The sequence below is a fragment of the Pistacia vera genome, unplaced genomic scaffold (genome assembly GCF_008641045.1).
Source record: "Pistacia vera cultivar Batoury unplaced genomic scaffold, PisVer_v2 Contig127, whole genome shotgun sequence".
Classification (NCBI taxonomy): Eukaryota; Viridiplantae; Streptophyta; class Magnoliopsida; order Sapindales; family Anacardiaceae; genus Pistacia; species Pistacia vera.
Window position 1 is genome coordinate 1,090,974 of NW_022195325.1, and position 21,044 is coordinate 1,112,017.

Below are 21,044 nucleotides of genomic sequence, written 5' to 3' on the forward strand. Positions count from 1 at the left end.
CGTCTGACCATTTCTGACTAAATCTCTACCCATAAATGGTCATACGATGCACGGAGACCATTTCCTGCCTTCCGTGCGCCATTAGGTTACCAGTTGTCGGTGGCCTGTGGTGGTCGCCGGCGACCAACAGTGGCTGGGTTGGTAGGAGTGCTTTGTTGATTTTTCAAACTTATATTATGGGGTTGTTTTTGCTAAGTTTTTAAATGCAAAGAGGTTATATAATCCAAATAATAATCAATAGTTAAAAATAATATAATACGAATATTTAATTAAAAGACAATTCGGTAATTTAAATAATATACACACTAATTTATTCCTCCTGATCAAACATATTAATACAACATACCCACCAATTAACCAAACATATTTTTCTAAAGATTCTCAATAATCTTTAAGTTAATCTTACTTTTCAGTAATCTAATATTCTCAATAATCTAACATTTTTTGAACTAAATATACCCTAACAGTATTTATTTATGGGTGAGAATTTGAAATTTATAAAGCAAGTGAAAACTTGCCATTTGGCCATACCTTAGGTGGGAACATGTCGTTTACTCAGAAGTAACAAAATTGATTCTTTGACTTTAATAACAACGAGATTCCAGCTGGAAACTTTCACAGGTGGGTGTTTGGCTATTCTCATCCCAACCAAAACCCAAAGAAACTCTTGTCATCTCGTGGGCGAGGAATCCACCACATGGTCCGCATCCAACCTGTAATCCAGTAGAAAACCACCAACGGCGACTTGCAAATCTTTTTAAATTTTTATCTTGTTGGTAAAGGTATTTTAGTCTTTACAGAATTATATAAATGAGAATAAAATTTTAATATTATTTTATATGTAATTAAAAAGTAAATTCATATTTTAAAACCATATTTTATTATTAAATGAAAGGTATTCTTTAAAAAAAAAAAAAAAGTAAGTACCAAAACAATTTTAAGAATATATCAATTCAAAAGTTATATAAAGATGATACAAAATAAATCAAATATGATAAAGATCTATTTCGGAAGTGATTATTTTCATTACTACTTCATCAATTTTTAAATCATCGAATTGTAACAAATCAACAACTTAAATAAAAAATTTAAGTTAAAATAGATCACATCCCAACTATGAAATTATAAAGAAGTTAAAACTAAGAATAAAAAAAATCCATATGCCCTAAAGCCATCCAACGCAATCTGTTTTTAGTACCTGAGATGTCCGAACCCACATTCAGTGTCACATAACACCCTACAAACCCAATAAACCAAAATAATTACACAAATGTAATAAGTAGTTACTCTCAAGACTCAAACATAAGACCTCTAAATAATCCACCAGACTAAAGTTTTGTCATCCAACTACAAAGAAAATGGTTACAATGCAATCTTTACAATCAATCAACTCCCCGTAATGGGGGAGCATATGTTACTTTGAGATTTAATTTGTTGGGGGTGGTTTGTTTTTTAGGGTGGAATTTTTTTTTCTTTTTATTGAAGTTAGTGGTGAAAGATATGATGGGACCCGTAAGCTGCTGTTGAGATCCATTCTTGGGCTGTTCATTGATGCTACATGGAAAGTGGTGGTGATGGTGGTTGTTATGGATGGGGTTGCTGGGCATCAAAGGGTGGCCTGGTGGGTGTGGTTGGGGCCATTGGATTGCTAGGCATAGGAGGTTGAGGGGATATAAGATCATTTAGTCTTGTGCTGTTAAAACTAGCAAAAAAGACCATGTTTTAACGAAACCTGCGGAGGTTTAAAGTAATTGTCCCTATGATAAGTGGGATGCCATGCGGAAACTATGAAATAAGGTGAAGAATTGAGACCAACACAAAGGAAACACAATCAAATTCAAGCACCATCTATGAAGCCCAAAACAATAGTGGATTCATATAAATATAGGAATTTTCTTAACGCGGTCTTCCACAACCAAACTTGCCATTTCAGGACGTTTTAGTTGGGGGTAATGAAAGATTACTGGGGTTATGTCATTTTATATTACTTGATTACCATGTTTGGTTGTCAAGTAATATAAGATTTCGATAATCTTGCATTACCAATGGTTGTTACTGTTGATAATATTTGAGGTAATCTAAGTACCTCTATTTTCTTAGGTATTATAAGATTACCTTGGTAATCTTATTTTTGTTATAATTTTATCCTTTATTAATAAAAATTTTAGACAAAAATACCCCTATTTTAAAATAAATTTACATTAATATAGCATTTCAATTTTACCCTTGTTTAATTAAGTTTTTGGATAATAATGTCCTTATATTTAAAACAAATTACAGACCACCACCGCCGATAGTGGACTAACCACCACGAACCGACGTCGAAAAGTCGCCGAAGTCCCTAGAAATGACCGAGATTCGTTGGAAGGCTCCAAGAGGCTTCAATATGGTCATTTCCAATTATATTGATGGCCGAAAACAATCATATCAGGCCAGATCTGGTCGAAAATAGTCAGATCTATCTTGGCCATTTCCTACCAAATCCCTAGCCATTAGCGACCAAATCTGGCCCAAATCTGGCTGTTAACGATCTGGCTTGATATGGCCGTTTTCGACCATCAATATGGCTAGAAACGGCCATATCAGAGCCTCGTGGTCACGATGAGCTACTCACGACGACTTTCGAAAACTTCTGACGTGGTTTACTGTGGCAACAGGGGGTGGGGGTTATTTTGTCATAAATTAAAGTTTTACATAAACTTAACTAAATCTGAAATATTGGGGGTTAAAAAAATTATTCAAAAATTAATAATAAAAATAATACTATATTAATATTTAAAAAGAGGGCAATTTAGTAATTTAAATAACATACCCATCAATTTATTCCCCCTAACCAAACATATTAATATAACATACTCACCAACTAACCAAACACATTTTCCTAAAGATTCTTAGTAATCTTCAACGTAATATAAGATTCCAGTAATCCAATTCACTGAACCAAACGCACCCTTCATGTTGCTGGGTTTGATATTTCAAATAGAGGACCTGGTACTTGCACAACATTGGAGTTTGAAGGGCCAACAATGTCAATGAACCCTCCTCGAATCGACAGCTCTGGTACAGAGTTCCTCTTCCCCAGCAAATGATGGTCTATAAAGATGACAACCACAGTAATATCATCATGAAAATGGCTCCTAACTCCCTTGTCAACCCGCCTCACGTCTGTGTATCTCATCTCCCTTTTCCTTGCTGCCATATCAATAGCAGTTTCAAGAAGTCTCCTGGCAACTCCCTAACATTTAAGGAAAGACATGCAGAAGTTAAATGAATGGAATTATAATAAAAGTGAAATATGAACTAGATGAAATAAAGTATCATACATATCGTGGGTTATTATGAACAATCTCAGCTGCCTCCTGATTTGTTAAGTGCTCCCACAGCCCATGAGATGCGAAAATGAGAAACTTATCATTGGGCTGTAAAACTCGAGTGTAAATGGATGGTTCAGCTGTCAGCACAGGCCGACAGAGTGATATAGAGGAGAACTTTGGAAAAGCACCAAAAAATTCTGGTCGCTTCAAGTATACATCACCAATACTTCTAGATACCTGTATCAATGCATACACATTCAAACCAATATGTACCAAAAAATATATAAAATGCAATAGAAGAAGCAAACCTGAATTATGCCTTTGATACGCCATACTCCATGCTTCATAACTACAATATGCGAGTCATCTGGGTGCAATGACTTGAGTTCTTGTCTGACCTCCTCTATACTTGCATTATGATCCCTTGTTAATTGTTCAGCAACTATCTTATTTGATCTATCCAAAGAAACGATTAAAGCTCGGGAATCGCCCACATTAGCAACATATAATGTCCCCCTCCAGATGACTCCAACTAGGCAACAGGACCCTGTCCCCACAATTGGTGGATTTATTCTACATGTTCTACGCACAAGATGAAGAAATGCATCCTCAGTTGTAGAAAAAGCAAGTCTAAGATTATCCTCAGAAAAAGCTCCATTTTCTCGAGCAAGCCCTGGGAAATGGCACACAAGATGCAACCTAGCACTTTAGCAATCATGTGAAGACACCAAACAATGCAATAGACAATGAACGGTGATCTCACAAAAGCATCCAGAACTACACATAGTACTCAAGAGGAAGTAAGAAAACAATCTAGTTCATCTGAACTAAAATGAAAATCCTCCTTGTTCCGGGTGTTTCCGCTGGTCAACAGACTGCGGCAACTATGCCTCCAATACAAGTACAGCCTATATAGCTCTTTAAAAATTGACCATAAATTCCATCTATACACACTCAATAAACACTACTAGCTCTACACTAAAAACAAGATGATCCATTTCCATTTCCAATAAACAGGATCTCAAAAAAATCTTTGTGACATCATACTATTTACCAAGCCTACACCAAGTATCACGATTGAAAACAAAACAAACATAAAGCAACGCCATCAAAATATCACTTCAGATACCATCAATCTGCCCCTAAACATGTATTTTACAGTGCAACCACAACCACAAAAGCTCATTGAAACATCAACAAAAACCATATTCAAGCAAAAATATATGTATAATTAACCACCAAAAGCTAAAAAATTATCCACAAACTAGCTCAAAAAAAACCTAATGCATATATTAAGTGAAGAAAAAAACAGCACTAACTCATCAAATGAAGAAACAGATTGTCACAAATGAAACGAGAGGCCTCAGGTCCACCATGGCCATCATAGACTCCAACAAAGGTGGCATCTCGTCTTATCTCCACCTGACTCTGATCCTCCATATCATTATTGGCTTGTACCTGAGCATAGGACAAGTCACCATAACAGTGTTTCTCCAACTCTCTGCTCCAAGTAAGTGGGTCTTGACTAGAATAATCGTTCTTCTGGACAAATTCCCTGACTTTTTTCCACAAGCGAGTGGTATCCCACTCCCACATTTGATTTACAACAAAACCCTTCTGGTTAAAGCTAAAGATTAGTGAGTTTCTGAGATGGGTTTGGTTCACAAGCAAAAATGAAGTGTGATCAACCAAAAAAGATTGAAACTTTAAGCAAAGGGTTGATAATTATAATTTTAAAAATAAAATAAAAAAATGAAAACCTGAGCCAGTGAGCCTTTGTTTAATGGCTTCTTTTTACTTCGGCTAATATGTAATATAGATAGTGGCAGACCCAGCCCATTTTTTTTTTTTTTTTTTTTTTGTGTGTAAAGGAGACTTTAATATCTAAGTAGAGTGCATGTTAAAAAAAAATCTTAGTTTGCAATTTAGAACAAATTATAATAACTAAAATTTTATATAGTGAGAATAATTATTACTTTTCATTGAAAAAATCTTTGAATTTGATTTTTCATATAAAATTTAAGATGTCAATTAATTAGTTTTATAAAGTATAAATGTTAAAGTTTATTATTTACAATTTATTTCAAAAAATAATTTTATATATATATTTGAAAAATTGACAACAACATTTATGAATCTCTAATAGTATCTACATAATTTCCCTAATTTTTTATTTATTTTTAAAATGATGTTGTTGTATATTACTCACTAAGTGTGATCTTAAACATTAGGATTAACTACAACATAAATTTACTGAGGTTTGGTAAAATATCATTGAATCTTCCCCTTACTATTTTCTCAATCTTCTTACGGGGATCAAGTTATTATAACACAAATTCTTAATTTTTAATTCAATAAACCAAATGACAATAGAATGGAAGATTTTTTCTCAAGAAAAAATCCGGAATATTTCTTCTTGAGAAAATTATACTCAATTTCATAGGTAACTCGCTAAGACGATCCCACACAAAGTTTGTACCATAAATTTCTGGTTAAGATAACAAAGTTGTTAAATTGATGATCAAATTATGACCAATTTCAAGATCTTGGTTTAAAGTGTTCACCATGCTACTCCCTCTTTGACTCAAAGAAACTATAAGAATAATGTCTGGCTTGAAAATTATCAACTTTTAAAAATGTGTCTGACTGTAACTACAAATAAGAGCAAAGATATCTCACCAACTTCATGAAACATGATCAAAATCAAAGCACAACCTTGATATTGAAATAGATGTTAATAAATTAAGCAAAGTTTGAATGTAAAAGATTGACCTAAACTTCTTAGGATCATCACCAAAGGGTGCATTCAATGATAAAGAAATCAGGCTCATAATTTTCGGATAAAGGGTACTTGGACAGAGCGACGAGAATATGAAAGGAAAAGCCGAAAGAAACAACAACAAAATGTTGAAAAAACATTGGATAGATATTGAAACTTTCTTAACCTGGTCATCCATGACCAAAATGAGCATTTCAGGTGACTTGGTTGTGTTGTTTCAGACGTAGGACCTTGCGTTTGCATCGTGCCCCTGGAGAATGTTGAATTTTGAAGGTCCAACAGTGTCTATGAACCCTCGCATTGACAGCTCAGGTATAGAGATCATCTTCTCCGGCAAATCATGGTCTACGAAGATGACAACCACTGTAATATCATCGTGGAAAAACCGTCTAACTCCCTTTTCAACCTTCTTTAGATCATCGTACCTCATCTCCCTTTTCCTCGCTGCTATATTTAAAGCTGTTTTAAGAAGTCTTTTGGCAACTCCCTAACATTTAAGGAAAGAAATGTAGAGATATTAAATGAATGGATTGAATACAAAATTGAAATATGAAATAGATGCATTAAGAGATCATACATCTCGTGGGTTATTATGAACGATCTCGGCTGCCTCCTGATTTGTTAAGTGCTCCCACAGCCCATCGGATGCAAAAATGAGAAACTTATCATTGGGCTGTAAAACTCGTGTGTAAACTGATGGTTCTGCTGTCAGCACAGGCCGACGGATTGGTTCAGGGAGGTGGAATCGTGGAAACGAAGGATCAAGAGAAAACTCTGGTTGCTTCAAGTATGCATCACCAATAGATCTAGATACCTAATATCAAGGCATAAACATACAGAAAAGAAGACAGTGAAAACAATCGAAATTCTCGACAGACTTCTTAAGGTAAAGAAACCCTAGTTGACCACCAAATCGAAGGCATTGAAAACAACAAATCTGCTGATGTAGCATTCAAGCAATTGATATATAAAATAAAAACCAATTACAATATAGAGCATGCATGCATGGATACAATGCAATGAAATATATATAATATTAAAGGTTGAGATAGATGTAATTTATAGGTAAAAATGAGACAAAAAGGGTTGACCTCACGCTATGACGCCACTAATTCTAACAGGTAGAAAGTCCCCAACTGCTCACTCTGCCAACCAACGTCAGGTGATTATTCTCAAACCACCATTAATGTTATGAGATGAATTAGCTTCAGTTCTGGTTAAATCAAGAATTTTTCATAACAAAAGTTTTGGAGCGGTTACTCAGACACTACCTAAAGTCTTATAGAAAGATATGGCAGTGAAAACCAATGGACCCTTATGCCAGAACACCAAAAGGAACATGTATAGCTAATACAACCAGCAAGCTCATACACCCTCAGAGCTACCTCGGAACTAGATAGGCAATAACATTTTTGTACCGAGTGATTAATGATTATCATGACACAGAAGCTCCAGATTACAGCTTCTTGGTAATATTTACTACCACACCATGATCTGCTCAGGGCAAGTAACTTTACTAGGAAATCATATCCAGAAAGCCTTCACAGTGGCCCATATGACTCCAATTAACTCTTGAAAGGACTAGCCTCAGTTATGCGAAACCTCTCTCATAAAATAACATGCATTAGCCTAAATTTTGCAACACGTATTCACACAAACATACAGGCACAGAGAGAGAGAGAGATGTACACAATCTGATAGTGAAAATTTTAAAATGAGAAAGATCAGGGGGCATATTTCCTGAAACCATAAACTTTTTCATGTGCTATACTTGAGTGAAATCTTGAAAAAAAGATGCATAGGTGCAGGGCGCTTGTTTACTAATCCCTAAACTATTTCATGTTATATGCTTGAATGACTTCTAGAAAATGAGATGCAGATGCAGAAATATTAAATCCATTGACCATGGATGGATTTGCTCCACCTTGCAACCATAATTAGTACAAAACTTTTATATTTTAGCCTGCCTTTACCTTTTTCAATTTTTATCATGAACCATCTTATGTCCATGAGTCAAAATGAAAGCCAATTAAAAGTTCCAACAGTTTCTATTAAACCTCGAGGCTGGCCCATATGTACAAAAAACTACATATAATGCCATAAAACACAAAAAATGAGAATCTAGGTATCAGAAAAAAGAGAAGTAAACCTGAATTATGCCTTTAATACGCCATACTCCATGCTTCATAACTACAATATGCGAGTCATCTGGGTGCAATGACTTGAGTTCTTGTCTGACCTCCTCCATACTTGCATTATGATCCCTTGTTAATTGTTCAGCAACTATCTTATTCGATCTACCTAAAGAACCTATTACAGCTCGAGAATCACCCACATTAGCAACATATAATGTACCCCTCCAGATAACTCCAACTAGGCAACAGGACCCTATAGCTGCAATTAATGGTTTTATTCCACATGTCCTACGCACAAGAGTAAGAAACCCATCCTCGGTTGCAGAAAAAGCACTTCTAAGAATATCCTCAGAAATGGCACCGTTTTCTCGAGCAAGCCCTGTCAAATAATCACAAGATGCAGCCTATCGCTTAAAAGACAACAAAGAGCACTGGAAGGTGATGCCCACAAAAGAATCCTATGATACATAATACTTAATAACAAGTAAGAAGAAAATCCAATCTATCTGAATTAACATAAAAACTCTCCTCTATACATTGAATTTAGGTGGTGTACAGACCACAGACTACTAAACATTGTGGATATGTGAAGTATGAATCACTCCGGTTACAAAGTTTTATCACTTTCTTTAATTATTTAGCAATTAAGCCTCCAATACAAATGCCACTTTTTCTTTTCTCGGATTAATTTCTTCGAAGAACACAATACTTCATAAGAATTGGATGTATCTTACTCAACACTTGAAAGCATTTCTTTCATTTCTGCAATAAAGGTAAAGAAACCAAAATAGGATATACGAACAAGACAATTCCTAGAAGGAAATTTCATAACTTGGAGACAAAACCAAATGCCCAATTTCCAAAATCGACACATAGCTCTTTGAATATTGACCATAAATTCAATTCACATGCAATAAATAAACAACAAGAGATATCCACTAAAAACAAGATGTTCCATTTCCATTAAATAAGATCTCCAAACCAAAACCAAATCTCTATGACATCACACAATTTGTCTAGCATACACCAACCAACAAGATTCAAGACAAAACAAACAAACAAAAACCTCATCAAAACATCACTTCATATTCCATCAAAAATTGCCCCTAAACACAGTATTTCAAAGTGTGATCACAACACAAAAAGCTCATTAAAATATCGACACAAAAAGACTTAAAATTTCACTCAAAAACACCCCAGAAAAAAATGAAAAAACTTAACAAACAAACAACCAAAAGGGAAAAACAAAGTTAAAGAAAAGAGAATCACTAACTCATTAAATGAAGAAACAAATGGTCACAAATGAACCGAGAGGCCTCAGGTCCACCATGGCCATCATAGACTCCAACAAAGGTGGCATCTCTTCCAATCTCAACCTGGCTATGATCCTCTATAACTTCATTGGCTTGAACCACAGCGAAAGAGAAGTCACCATAAGAGTGTTTCTCCAAGTCCTTGCACCAAAGAAGATTATCTCGAAGAGCCGAATCGGAAAAGTCAAACTCTTTCAAATTGATATTATCCTTGTTCATACGGGCATATCTCCTGACCGGTCTCCAACAAACCAGAGCTATCCTTGCCAGCCACGACAACATCCCTCATTTCAATTTATAACAATACCCTTTTGGTCAAAGATTGAAAATCCAAACAAAAGGATTGAAAAAAGATTGAATTTTTTTTCAAAGGGTAGAGAAAAAGATTGAAAATTTAACAAACGGATAGTGCAAAGATTGAAAATTTAACAAAAGGGTAGTGAAAAGATTTGAAATTAAGCAAAGGGTAGTAAAAAAATTGAGTTTTTCATGGTGGTGACTGATGGATCAAAGTGAAGAACCACAGAGAGATTGAAAGAATGCGAAAAAATGAAACTTGAGAAGACAAGTGAAGCAAGTGAAGGATCAAAGTGATGATGTAAGACAAAGAAAGGTGAAAGATTGAGGGATCAAAGTGAGAAAAAGAAATGAAATTTTTGGCGAGAAAATGGGGAGAATGGCTGAAGAAGAAAGAGCAAAAGAGAGCTTCTTTTTGGAGACTTTTTGTGGAGAGAGAGAGAGAGAGAGAGAGAGGGAGAAGAGAAGAGAAGAGAAGAGAAGAGAGGGGGAAGAAGTGCTGAAACTAGAAGAAAAAAACTGAAAAGTTGACAAATTAGAAAAAATTATATTTTAATTTAATTTTTTTAATTAATTTTTTAAATCTACCTTCTTGTATATTATAAGTTTGACTTTAGAATTCAATCATTTTTTATTTTTTTCATATAAGTTTTAGGGTTAGATCTAAAGAGAGATTTGGTTTAAATTTATAATACTGAAATTATATTTTAAAATTTAAAATCTAAGCAAAATAGGGTATTAAAATTTCTTTAGGGAATAGAAAATGATCAAATAATAAATCTTGAGCCCATTTATTTTGAGATTAAAATTATAGTATTTGACATCATAAATCTCAACCAAAAGGGGCTTATTTAACATTTAGTGAATGTTCGAATTTGCGTTCTCCATTACAATGATTCTAATTTGGTTGAAATTTTATTCTTTTAGTGTATTGTCCTATTTTTTTTTTTTCAAATTTTAACTTGCATTCTTGAGTATCAAGAGCAAAAATTACTAATATAAGAAATTTGACTAAAATTTTTCCTTTGAATGAATTCTTATCGTCAAGAATGTTAGTCTAACAAAAAAAAAACCAAATAAATAAGACGTCTGAATACTGTATTTAAAAATTTTCATCAATAATATAATTATATTGATGTCAGCAATTATATCAATATATCTTACCAAATTATATCATATTTTCTTCATCTATAACAACAGAAAACTCTTTTACATGATACGTCGGTATTGACTTGATAACTTTATCGGATCGATAACAACCATTGAGTTGATAATATTTTTGTGCCAGGAGGAAGAATTACATCTCCCCCAACTCCTTTTGATTGTGTATGAGTTTTGGGTAGAGGGACGTTGTTTTCCAAAACTAAAAGGGCAAAAACATGTGAATTGTGACATGTGAATTTCAACTGTATTTCGTTTACCAAACATTATTATTATTATTACAACCACACCCCCAACTCAATCTCATCTTATAAAGTAGTTGGAAAATTTTTACATTTTCATCCCTCAGGTTTAACCTAAGTAACATTTGAGTCTTGACAGAAATTTTTAGTAACATTTTGATTCATCTCGGCGAGACAAAAGTTGGAAATTTTATCAATTGAAAGGGGTTAAAATGTTATTATAAAATTATACTAGACTCTTAGGTATTTAGACCAAACGTTAGGGATCAAAAAAAATCATCCCATGTAGTTGCAATAAAAGATTGAGGTGCGAGGTGCCACCGTCCTTTGACCCCAACATAAAACTATTTTTCATGAACGGTTCTGATTTATTGCCAAGCTCACCATCCCATGGAAGATTGATTGATACTAAGGTTCTGGGAAATTTACAAAATCATCCCTAAGGGTTCTCAAAAGTGAAACTTTTCCTTAACGAAGTCACGATTAGCAAACCGCAATGAAGTATGCCATTTGCTCGGAGTCTCTTACATAAGACTAAAATAAAGGTATATATTAAAAACTCCCCAAATAAAAGGTATATAACTTACCAAATAAAAGGTATATAATTTATGGAGAATGAGTATATGATAATAACTAATAACCCCAAAATAATAAGATTAATGATTAATAATATTATAATTTATTATAAATAATTTGTGGTTAATTCTTATAATATCAAAAGACGAAATTATCCTTTCATCATTAACGGAGAATGAGTATATGATAATAACTAATAACCCCAAATTAATAAGATTAATGATTAATAATATTTATAATTTTATTAAATAATTGTGTGTTAATTCTTATAATATCAAAAGACGAAATTATCCTTTCATCATTAACGTGTTCACCAATAGGAATGATAGTGTGACTTTCAAATTCTTTTTAAACAAAAGGGTACTTTGAAAGATCTCGGGATGAAAATGTAATTTCCTCCAACATTCTATTTCATATAATTACAATAGATACTTTGGCTTTAAAATAGGTTTTTAGTGGTTAATTTATTACTTCATCATTCACTGAATATCAAAGATTGGACTTGTAATAGTAAATAAAGAGTAATTTAAAATATTGATTTGCAATAATCCGATGAACTTTTAACTCTTACTCTACCAATAAGAACATATAATTAAATTTACACAAATGAGATTGTGCTTAAAACTTTGATTTATTCCTTTAAAATTACAAACAATAATGTAATAAAAAATTTCATGTAAATTAGAAACCATAAATATACAAAAGACAAAAAAAAAAAAATGTAGCCTTTTAACATCTAAGCACATGCAAAAACTAAACGATGTCGTTTATCAAACGTTATGCCGATTGTAATGCTTCTCCATGAAAACCTTCGAGCCCCTTCTACAGTTCTGCGCCATGTCTGTACTCTAAAATAAAATAAAAATACATCAATAATTTAATAATTAATTTTTTGGTAATTTAATAACCACCACATTGAAATTTTTTTAATTTCATAATTTTCTTTAATATTCATTAAGATTAAAGGTCAAATTTTGCTTAAATGTAAATGAAACTTTAATATTAATTAAATTAAATAAACTACAATACCATTTATCAAACTTTTTGGACCCACAGTTTAAATTAAATTCAACAGTGCTAAAATGTTATAAAACTGACAAAAACAACCTCGTGCCTGAACTTGACTAACCTCTCAATGGTTCCCAGAAGCGACTTATTCTTGAAATCTTACCTCTGAGCACCGGCGACCTCCAATCCCGAGCTGGGGAGCAACGCGGACCGTTCGTGGCAGCCGGAGGAAGCAGCCATTTCCTTTCCACTAAACTCCATTACCAAAAGTTCTCACAGAACCACTTTCTCTTCTTCCTCGCCTCGCTTCGCCTTTTTGACAACCTCACGAGCTCCTTCTTCGACTTGCCTTCATCCCCACTTCAGCAAACTCTCAGCAACTCATCCGATGATTTTTCGCCACATGTTGAACTTATTAGCAGCAGAGGAGGAGGAGAGAAGCAGGAGCAGAACATAGAAGTAAGAGAATCCATTTTGGTTAGAGATGAATGAGATTGAACGAGGGTGAGAGGAGAAATTTGGAAGATGAATTTATGTAAGAGTTCGATTTGTTGGGTAGTGAAGAATGGACCGTTGGGGAGGGAAGAGTTGAATTATTAATTTAAATTATGGAACACAAAGAAATATAGCCGTTAAGGAAATCATGGAGGTAACAGGGTTCGAGCAGGCGTGAGAATGTAAGATATAAAAGTTGGCATTGGAGTTAATGAATGGGAGGCTCCCCATGTTGGTGCTGACAGAGTGTTGGCCAAAATTTGGATCTCGTAAGGATTTAGTCTATTAGATTTTGTTTTTAAGCTAATAGTTATACAAAGGGATTATGAGTTAGCACCGATGTATATACAAATATGCAATAAGAATGTGCCATGTCAACACGTGTTCTCATTGGCGGGTTGTGCTTCAATAGCACAAAAATCCTTTCTTAAGGCATCGAGATAATAGGGTTTATTTCAATGGGTTTTTACTGTTTTAAAACCTAACGGATCGGTCGGTTAACCAGTTTAACCAGGACTCAGAAGCTTCACTAGGCCAGGTAACCTAGAATTTAAGATGATGATCGACAATAATTGAAGTCGGGATGTTAGGGTTTTTGAAGAGAAAGTGACAGTGAGTGCAATGGTGACAATGTTCCAGTGAGTGAATCGACCGGAAATCGAAAAATTTACCGTTGCAACACCCGGCTTTTGCTGGCAATTGGCAAGGCTAAAGAGAGTAGGGTGAGATAGGTTTTGGTCAGGAGGAAGAGGGATTATTTTCGAGGTGATGGGAAAGTGTGCGTGAGATCTAGCCTGGATGTGACGCAACATGTGGAGACTAGCCAAAATTGAATCGATTTCGACCAGATCTTAGGTAGTTTTCTAGGGAATGGGCTCAAAGGACGATTAGGATTGCACTTGGAGTGTCGTCACAGCCAACCAGTCACCGACTGATTTGTATTTAAGGTGTTTGCTAAATTTCAAACGTATAGGACTTAAATGATTTTGAGGGTATATTTGCGAATTTAAAAGTTTTGTCACCCAATTTGACTGCCGGTCAAACCGATCAACCGGGACCCAACAACTTTGTTGGGTTTCACTCAAGTTGGTTATTAAAACATTGAGGTTTTTGTTTCAAGCTTAGGGCATGAAATTGATGACATTTGTAAAAGCCTAACATTTGTTTTTTGGTCCGCCACTGCTTACATGGTCCAGTCAAGTCCAGGACCATGATTCAAGAGTCCATGTGATATGTGAGGGTAAGTCAGAACTGGTACAATTTAAGAAGAATGTGACCTTGCACCTGAGTTAAGCATTTCGGGCATTGTTAATGTTATCTAACAAGGCAGTTGGTTACCGTACCTCAGTTTTCATTCATTCCTACAGAGTTTGAGATAGAGAAATCAAAGAACTTGAAAAACAAATATAAGGTTGACATTTGCCATCAATTATCTGAGCCTTAGCATAGGTAACACTCTTACAGAAGTATCCCAGAATTCTCAAGCTAAATAACATAAAGATCTAATTTTACTAATTGATAAGAAATCACAAGCAAACATTCATTATGCCTCTGAATTTGGTTCATTCGCCTTCTGTTAGACGGAATGTCCTCCTGTGTAGGTTCGCGATTCAATAAAACTTGTGACACAAAGTGAAGGCGTATCAAAATTCTCGCACCTGAAATTTGAGTGATCAAGAGAAGTGATCATTTAGACAGCGATGGATCTGCTCTCAGGGCAAGTAATATTGGATACAGGTTAAAATATAACACTATCAACATTTACAGAGTACCTAACGGTCTACACTAAGACTTTGACCTTTGAATAAGATCATCTAAATGGGTTTAAGTTGATCAAGATGGCTTTAAAATGGAAACACGGCAACACAAGAAAGTTGGTAAAGTTAATATTCAGCATTCTGTGGTCCTGAATCATTTAATACAATCCTTGCTGATTCGGCGAGAACTAACAGCATTTGATGTTGTCAACCTAATGTAACTCTCTTCTTCCGGTATTTAAACCAAATCTGAGGCTTGTTTTATTCTTAGGGATAATACTTACATATCTCAACCTTTGTTTTTGATAATCCAGAAAATCTCTTAACTTGCTTAGTGAACTAATGTTTCAAACTAAGACTAACAGAAAATTACAGATGAAAATTTGCCATCCACACCATTAATAGAAAGTTAAATACATACCTGTCACTATGAACTGATTGAGTCCCAAAACTCAGAGTGTGACATCGAGATTTCGCAGATTAACCTGAGAAATGAAAGGACAATAAATTTATGTATGTAAGGTGAATATTTAAAAATAAAAAGTCTAATCACATATGAGAACAGTAAATGACTGGACCTATAATTTCCGAAGAGGAATAGAAAACTACAAAAACCACTTCTTTTCCCATGTCAAAAAAGGCAAAACCGAATTAATTACTTTTCTAGGATTGATATTTTTTTTTTTTTTGTAATCCAGTAATTGTCTCCCCACAACTCCAACACAAAACCTCTAGTATAGCTAACCCCAATTGGTAAAGAGCTTGTCATCCAACCAAAGGGAGAGGTGGCATTGACATTTTTAACATTAAGCATACAAAAGAAAAGCGGAAAAATGCAGAAAAAGGCAGAAAAAGGAAATATTGAACTGAATATTCAGAACCAGTTTATCAATAATTTTATTAATTGTCTAAATGCATCATATCAATTCTGCATAGAATCTTCCTACAGCTATGAAGCTCTTCGATGAGTAGACTCTACAGCTAATGCATAAAATCTCAGGCATTTATGATATGAAATATGCATCCACATGCAGACACAGACAATTTAACATACTAGAGATGATAGAAAAGCTTACCACCACAGCTATTCCAGTTTTGCTGAATTTAGGTATAGAAACGAGTCTTACCAATTGCCTTCTGATCCTACACATAAGAAACCATTGAATCAACTGACTGGAAAAATATCAAAATAATTTTTTTCTAGAAAAGTAACAGTATTTCAGCCAATTGTAAATGAGAGTAGAGAAAGTACCCTTGAGCAAGTGGGTATCATATTTATCATATTACCAACAAAGTAAACATGAGGACAGCTCTCAATCATGAATGGATCCCTATCAGTGAAAGGGTAACATCCTGAAGATAATGAACAATGGAAATTCAATACAAGCTCATCAAAACTAAATCATATCTCATTCAGGGATTTTTCTTAAAAAATATACCTATATATGAAACCATCTTCTGTCCAGTAGTAAATCTTCTAAGGAAATGTTTTGAATAGACAAGCAAGCAAATTTTACAATCAAAAGAACTCATGAAGCATATTTAATTTTACAAGAGTATTAGGTGCGTTGGTGCCAGATGCTCCACTTCAATGTCCTTTCCATAAATTCAAGCTGATCCTTCGCCTCTGAGTATTTCTGAAGATCATCTATGTTCGACCTGACGTTCAAGAAATCTGGAAACAAGACCTGTCAGTTAGATCTAATTGTGAGATGCACTCACTTATTAATATGATGAAATCTTACCTGATATGTCAAGCTCAAAGCAATGAGGTAGTACACGACCTAACGTGTATATGCTGCAGACCAGGGAAAAGCATCTGTTCAAGGCCTGAAAAAAAGGATTTTAGAAGTAAAACAAAAATAACCTTATTATATGAGTGAAAAACATGTTCAATGAGGACTAGTAAACCTGCTGAGGTAAAGAAAAGTTCGCTGGATCATTAACTCCAGGCATGATATCCAAAGGGACACCTGCAGCGATCTAAAAGCACATAAATAAGTAAATAACCATGATGAGATGCATTAGAAGCTAAGTTAAAGTTACTCATCAAACTATTGATAACAACCTGAGTTAACAGGATATCTAGCTCTTGGATTGGATCAGAATGGCTTGATTGATCTTTTGATGCCAAATTCTGAAAAGTGGCCATCAAGGAGTTTTGTTGTCATAGTAGGTACATAGATGGGCAAGATATACATCCAACACATGGAAACTTTGAAAATTAGAAATTTAGAACCAGACATTTAGAAGTCCATGAGGTATTTCAACTGAGTTTCCAGCAATTACGACATGAACTATCTGTGCTGCAATATCTTGTTGCTGCTAATCGGAAAAAAAAAAAAAAAATGTACCAGTCAACAAAAAGGGTCACATGTTACAAATTGAGCAGTACAAGGGCTCGATCAATAGAAAGGAAAATATTCAAAAACCTTTTCATCTCCCAGATGTCCTGTTATATGATCAACAAGAAGCTGAAACTGAAGGGGATTAGATGTGCTGCTGCCATACTCAACCCTGACACAAGAACAACATACTTGTCTTCTCCTGTGCATGTCAACATCAACCACTTTGAGACAACAGATGAGCCAGGTCTATAGACTTAACTTAAGTAATTTCAAATAAGATACATAAAAAAAGAAACAAAAAAAGGGTCTGGCACAAGCCAAATTTTAAATCAACATTTTCAGGTAACTTCGTAAGTAATATGATAAAAATGATAAGGTCCAAACCCTTTCAAACTAACAATAAGCAAGAAAAATTTTAATGACTATACAGAAACGAGCAACAAGACTTAGAAGAATAGTTTCAAAATTTCATAAAACATCAGACCATCCTGCTGGACCTTATAATGAAAAAAGTTGGGTCACTTCTTATTGGTTAGCAGGTTCAATATATAACTAATAAATAGATGAATTTCTGGATCGGAAAAATTCAGAGAAGAATGTCTGTAAACAACAAAGAAGTGCCCAATTAACATTTTACTGCGGGTAGAAACATCAGGATAACAAGCGGATAGAAATAGTCGCAAACATACTTGATTTAAGTGGTAACTCTATCTGGGGTGCTAGGCCAGTTCTAAGATCTCTAGGACCAAGAAATCACCAGCACCAGTTTCCTTTCCATGTAAAGCGACAACAAGGCCTATCAAATGTATCATGTGAACGCAATACCAGCCATCATTCATAGAGATAACATTCATATATCATTCAGTTAAAAAATTAATTTATAGAAAAACCAAGTTAAAAATAAGTTACAAAAGTTGCCACACAACTCCAACCAGCACACTCCATCCACACCAGACCTAATCCTGGTTGGATGGCATCTGCCTATTCCGTACAGTCTTGTAGATAGATGATAACAGCATACAGGTCATTGCCCTAGATAGAAAATACTTAGACAATTACTTTTCCAAAACTCATTTTTAGACTCAGATGAGTAATTCCAATGCTAAAAATAATTCAAAAGGAGGGATGCTAAATAATTTCATAACCTCAAAAATAACTGAACCTGACCTCATTGCAATCAGTCAACTAGGATCACCTAATTCAAGACAAACCACAATCTCATTATCACAACAATTTCATTCTTCATTATGAAAAACTGCTCATTACACAGACCTGTTACATATGCTGAAGGCAAAAGCATAGTCCCACTGAGTTTAACCCTTCCACTCTCATCTTCCAAAACTAGATGATCATCGGGATGCATAAATTATGAGGCTTAACAAGTGGAGTTGCAGATCTCTATAAATTTCAAAATGAAAATATCACAAAAGTTGGAAACAACGAGAAAATAAAAATGAAACCCATTTGTTATCAGTCATGATACCTCCTTCGAGTACTCGTCAAGAATCGAAGGTTTGAGTTTCATATGTGTAAAGGGTCCCAACAATGATGCATTCCTTGCCTCCTTCCAGTTCTAATACTGTACAAACTGAAACACAGGTAAACCTAGAAAATAACATCTTTTCCATTTCAAATCAAAACCTCATCAGATTACCACCATAATCAAAATTAGTAAATTTTATCAAATTAAACACTCTGAATGCCAATGCTTTCAAAGGCACACCAGTCACACAAATATCCCTCTTTCAAAAACACATATCAAACAAAGAAATAGGATTAACCAAAGCCATTAGTCACAAAGTCATCATCTCAAACATAAAGATCTATGTCCCTTTGCATTCATATATAATTCAGTGTCACATTAAACTCATATCAACATCTGGAAGTCTAAATTACCCAAATTAATCACACAATACATGTATGATAAACCCATACAACCTCAGTATCTAGAAACCCTAAAACCTAACTACTTCAAAATCAACTGAAAATTACACTATCCTTAATAAACAGAGATTAGACAAACAAGTTAAGTACATCCCCACATAAAATAAAAAACCAAAGCAACTAAATCAACACACAACAAGTAGCCAACTTAAACTTAATCCCAACTGAACCAGAAACAACTGAACATGATCTAAACTAAATAACAACTATATAAAAAAAAAAAATGCCGACACCCAGATGCCTAATCTTCCAAAAACTAACAAAGCATCAATAACAACTAAATGTATAATCAAAGTAAGCAACTTAAATTAAACCCCTCTGAATTGGAGTACATATATACATAATTTAAACTAAAATGCAAAAAACCCAGATTCCAAATCTTATAAAATGCTAAAAAAAAAAAAAATAACAGAAACTAAACAACACTCAAAAAGTTAAACTTAAAACCTCCAAATTAGTGTGCAAAAAACCATAATAAACTAATAAACAAAAAAAACCACAAAACCAGATGCCAAATCTTACAAAAGCTAAAGCAAGCGTAACTCAACAAATTATGAGAAAAAAATACAGTTACAGAGCAAGAACAAAATATGTACCTGGCAAACTGGGTTTCCAATTGGGAACAAGAGAGTAAAGTAGAGTTCTCATCAAGTGCAAACGAGCAAAGTAAATTTGGCTGTATTGCTGGCCTCTATACGTCTCTTTTCGTATTCAAACGTCTCATCCTGAGCGAAAACCATAAAAAAAAAAAAAAAAAAAAAAAAAAAGAGCCCAAAACAAAAAACAAAAAACAATTAAGTTGTTAAAGAGAAAATTTGAGTGAAGAGAGAAGCACCGCGAGAGATAAGTAGACTGCTTTCTCTGTAGAAGAGCTTCTTCTCCATCGATTCCCATGGCTTCTGTGGCTGGCGGGAAAATAGAAAGAGAGTGTGTCGTGACTTTGTGTTATTTGCTCCTTCCTCGAGGGCTTTTAAACAAAATAATAATAATAATAATTTACTTATTTTAACAAAAAAAATTCTGAGGTTTAAGAAATAATAATTTATTTTTAAAGTTTATAAATTAACAAATACTCTTATATTTTTAAGTGATAAATAAACAGTAAGAATATAATTTGCTAATATTTAATAACTCGTAACATTATAAATTTTAATGATCCATTATCGACAGATGAATTTTTGTTATTAACTATTATACTTCAAAGGATTAATGTCATTAATTTTTTTTTTTTAAAACGTGTTTAAAATTTCATTTTTAAAGCTAAAATAACCATAAAATTATTAAAAAAAAAAAATTTGTGTGTCATAATTATACACTAATTTTTAAAATTGTTTATAAAATTTTAAAAAATTGATATATTTACGAAGATATTATTGAAAAAATTTATAAAGAAAATGTTGTGTGTGGTTTTTCCGCCAAGCTCGGGCCAACTCGAGGATATAGCTCGACCCAACATAAGTTAATCGCGAACAATTCGAAAAATCGTTCAATCAATCCTCAGATTACTTCAGATCACAGATATTGCGGGAATGATTGGATCAACAGTTATTACAGCACCCAATTGTGATGATATCAGAATTATGATTCGAATCAATTGTAATCCCCTTAATTTCATTTCTTCCTTTGTACAAATCAAGTATATAAACCCCCTCAGACAATGAGGAGGGGGTCACGA

The 21,044-nt window shown here is 34.0% G+C and overlaps 2 protein-coding genes and 1 pseudogene across 2 annotated transcripts; all 3 read right to left on the reverse strand.

Annotated features, from left to right (window-relative positions):
* Positions 1 to 2,830: 2,830 nt before the first annotated feature.
* Positions 2,831 to 5,074, reverse strand: LOC116121635 (probable protein phosphatase 2C 68). Its single transcript, XM_031407579.1, has 4 exons — positions 4,634 to 5,074; positions 3,623 to 3,987; positions 3,324 to 3,551; positions 2,831 to 3,235 (listed from the first exon to the last, which is right to left on the reverse strand). The coding sequence occupies exons 1-4, from the start codon at positions 4,908 to 4,910 to the stop codon at positions 2,954 to 2,956; spliced, it is 1,152 nt and encodes a 383-aa protein (XP_031263439.1). The 5' UTR covers positions 4,911 to 5,074; the 3' UTR covers positions 2,831 to 2,953.
* A 1,091-nt stretch (positions 5,075 to 6,165) lies between these two features.
* On the reverse strand, positions 6,166 to 10,306 carry LOC116121639 (probable protein phosphatase 2C 68). The gene is made up of 4 exons (XM_031407582.1): positions 9,502 to 10,306; positions 8,243 to 8,607; positions 6,671 to 6,907; positions 6,166 to 6,580 (listed from the first exon to the last, which is right to left on the reverse strand). Exons 1-4 carry the CDS (start codon positions 9,821 to 9,823, stop codon positions 6,311 to 6,313), a joined length of 1,194 nt encoding a protein of 397 aa, XP_031263442.1. The 5' UTR covers positions 9,824 to 10,306; the 3' UTR covers positions 6,166 to 6,310.
* A 4,590-nt stretch (positions 10,307 to 14,896) lies between these two features.
* LOC116121670 lies at positions 14,897 to 20,263 on the reverse strand (annotated as a pseudogene).
* Between the last annotated feature and the right edge of the window lie 781 nt (positions 20,264 to 21,044).

Coding starts and splice junctions, on each gene's coding strand:
- LOC116121635 (XM_031407579.1), bottom strand. CDS start 4,910: ATGTGGGAGTGGGATACCACTCGCTTGTGGAAAAAAGTCAGGGAATTT. Junction 3,988..4,633: donor TCTGTTTCTTCATTTGATGA/GTTAGTGCTGTT, acceptor GCCATTTCCCAG/GGCTTGCTCGAGAAAATGGA. Junction 3,552..3,622: donor GTATCAAAGGCATAATTCAG/GTTTGCTTCTTC, acceptor GCATTGATACAG/GTATCTAGAAGTATTGGTGA.
- LOC116121639 (XM_031407582.1), bottom strand. CDS start 9,823: ATGTTGTCGTGGCTGGCAAGGATAGCTCTGGTTTGTTGGAGACCGGTC. Junction 8,608..9,501: donor TTTGTTTCTTCATTTAATGA/GTTAGTGATTCT, acceptor ATTATTTGACAG/GGCTTGCTCGAGAAAACGGT. Junction 6,581..6,670: donor TTCATAATAACCCACGAGAT/GTATGATCTCTT, acceptor CTTAAATGTTAG/GGAGTTGCCAAAAGACTTCT.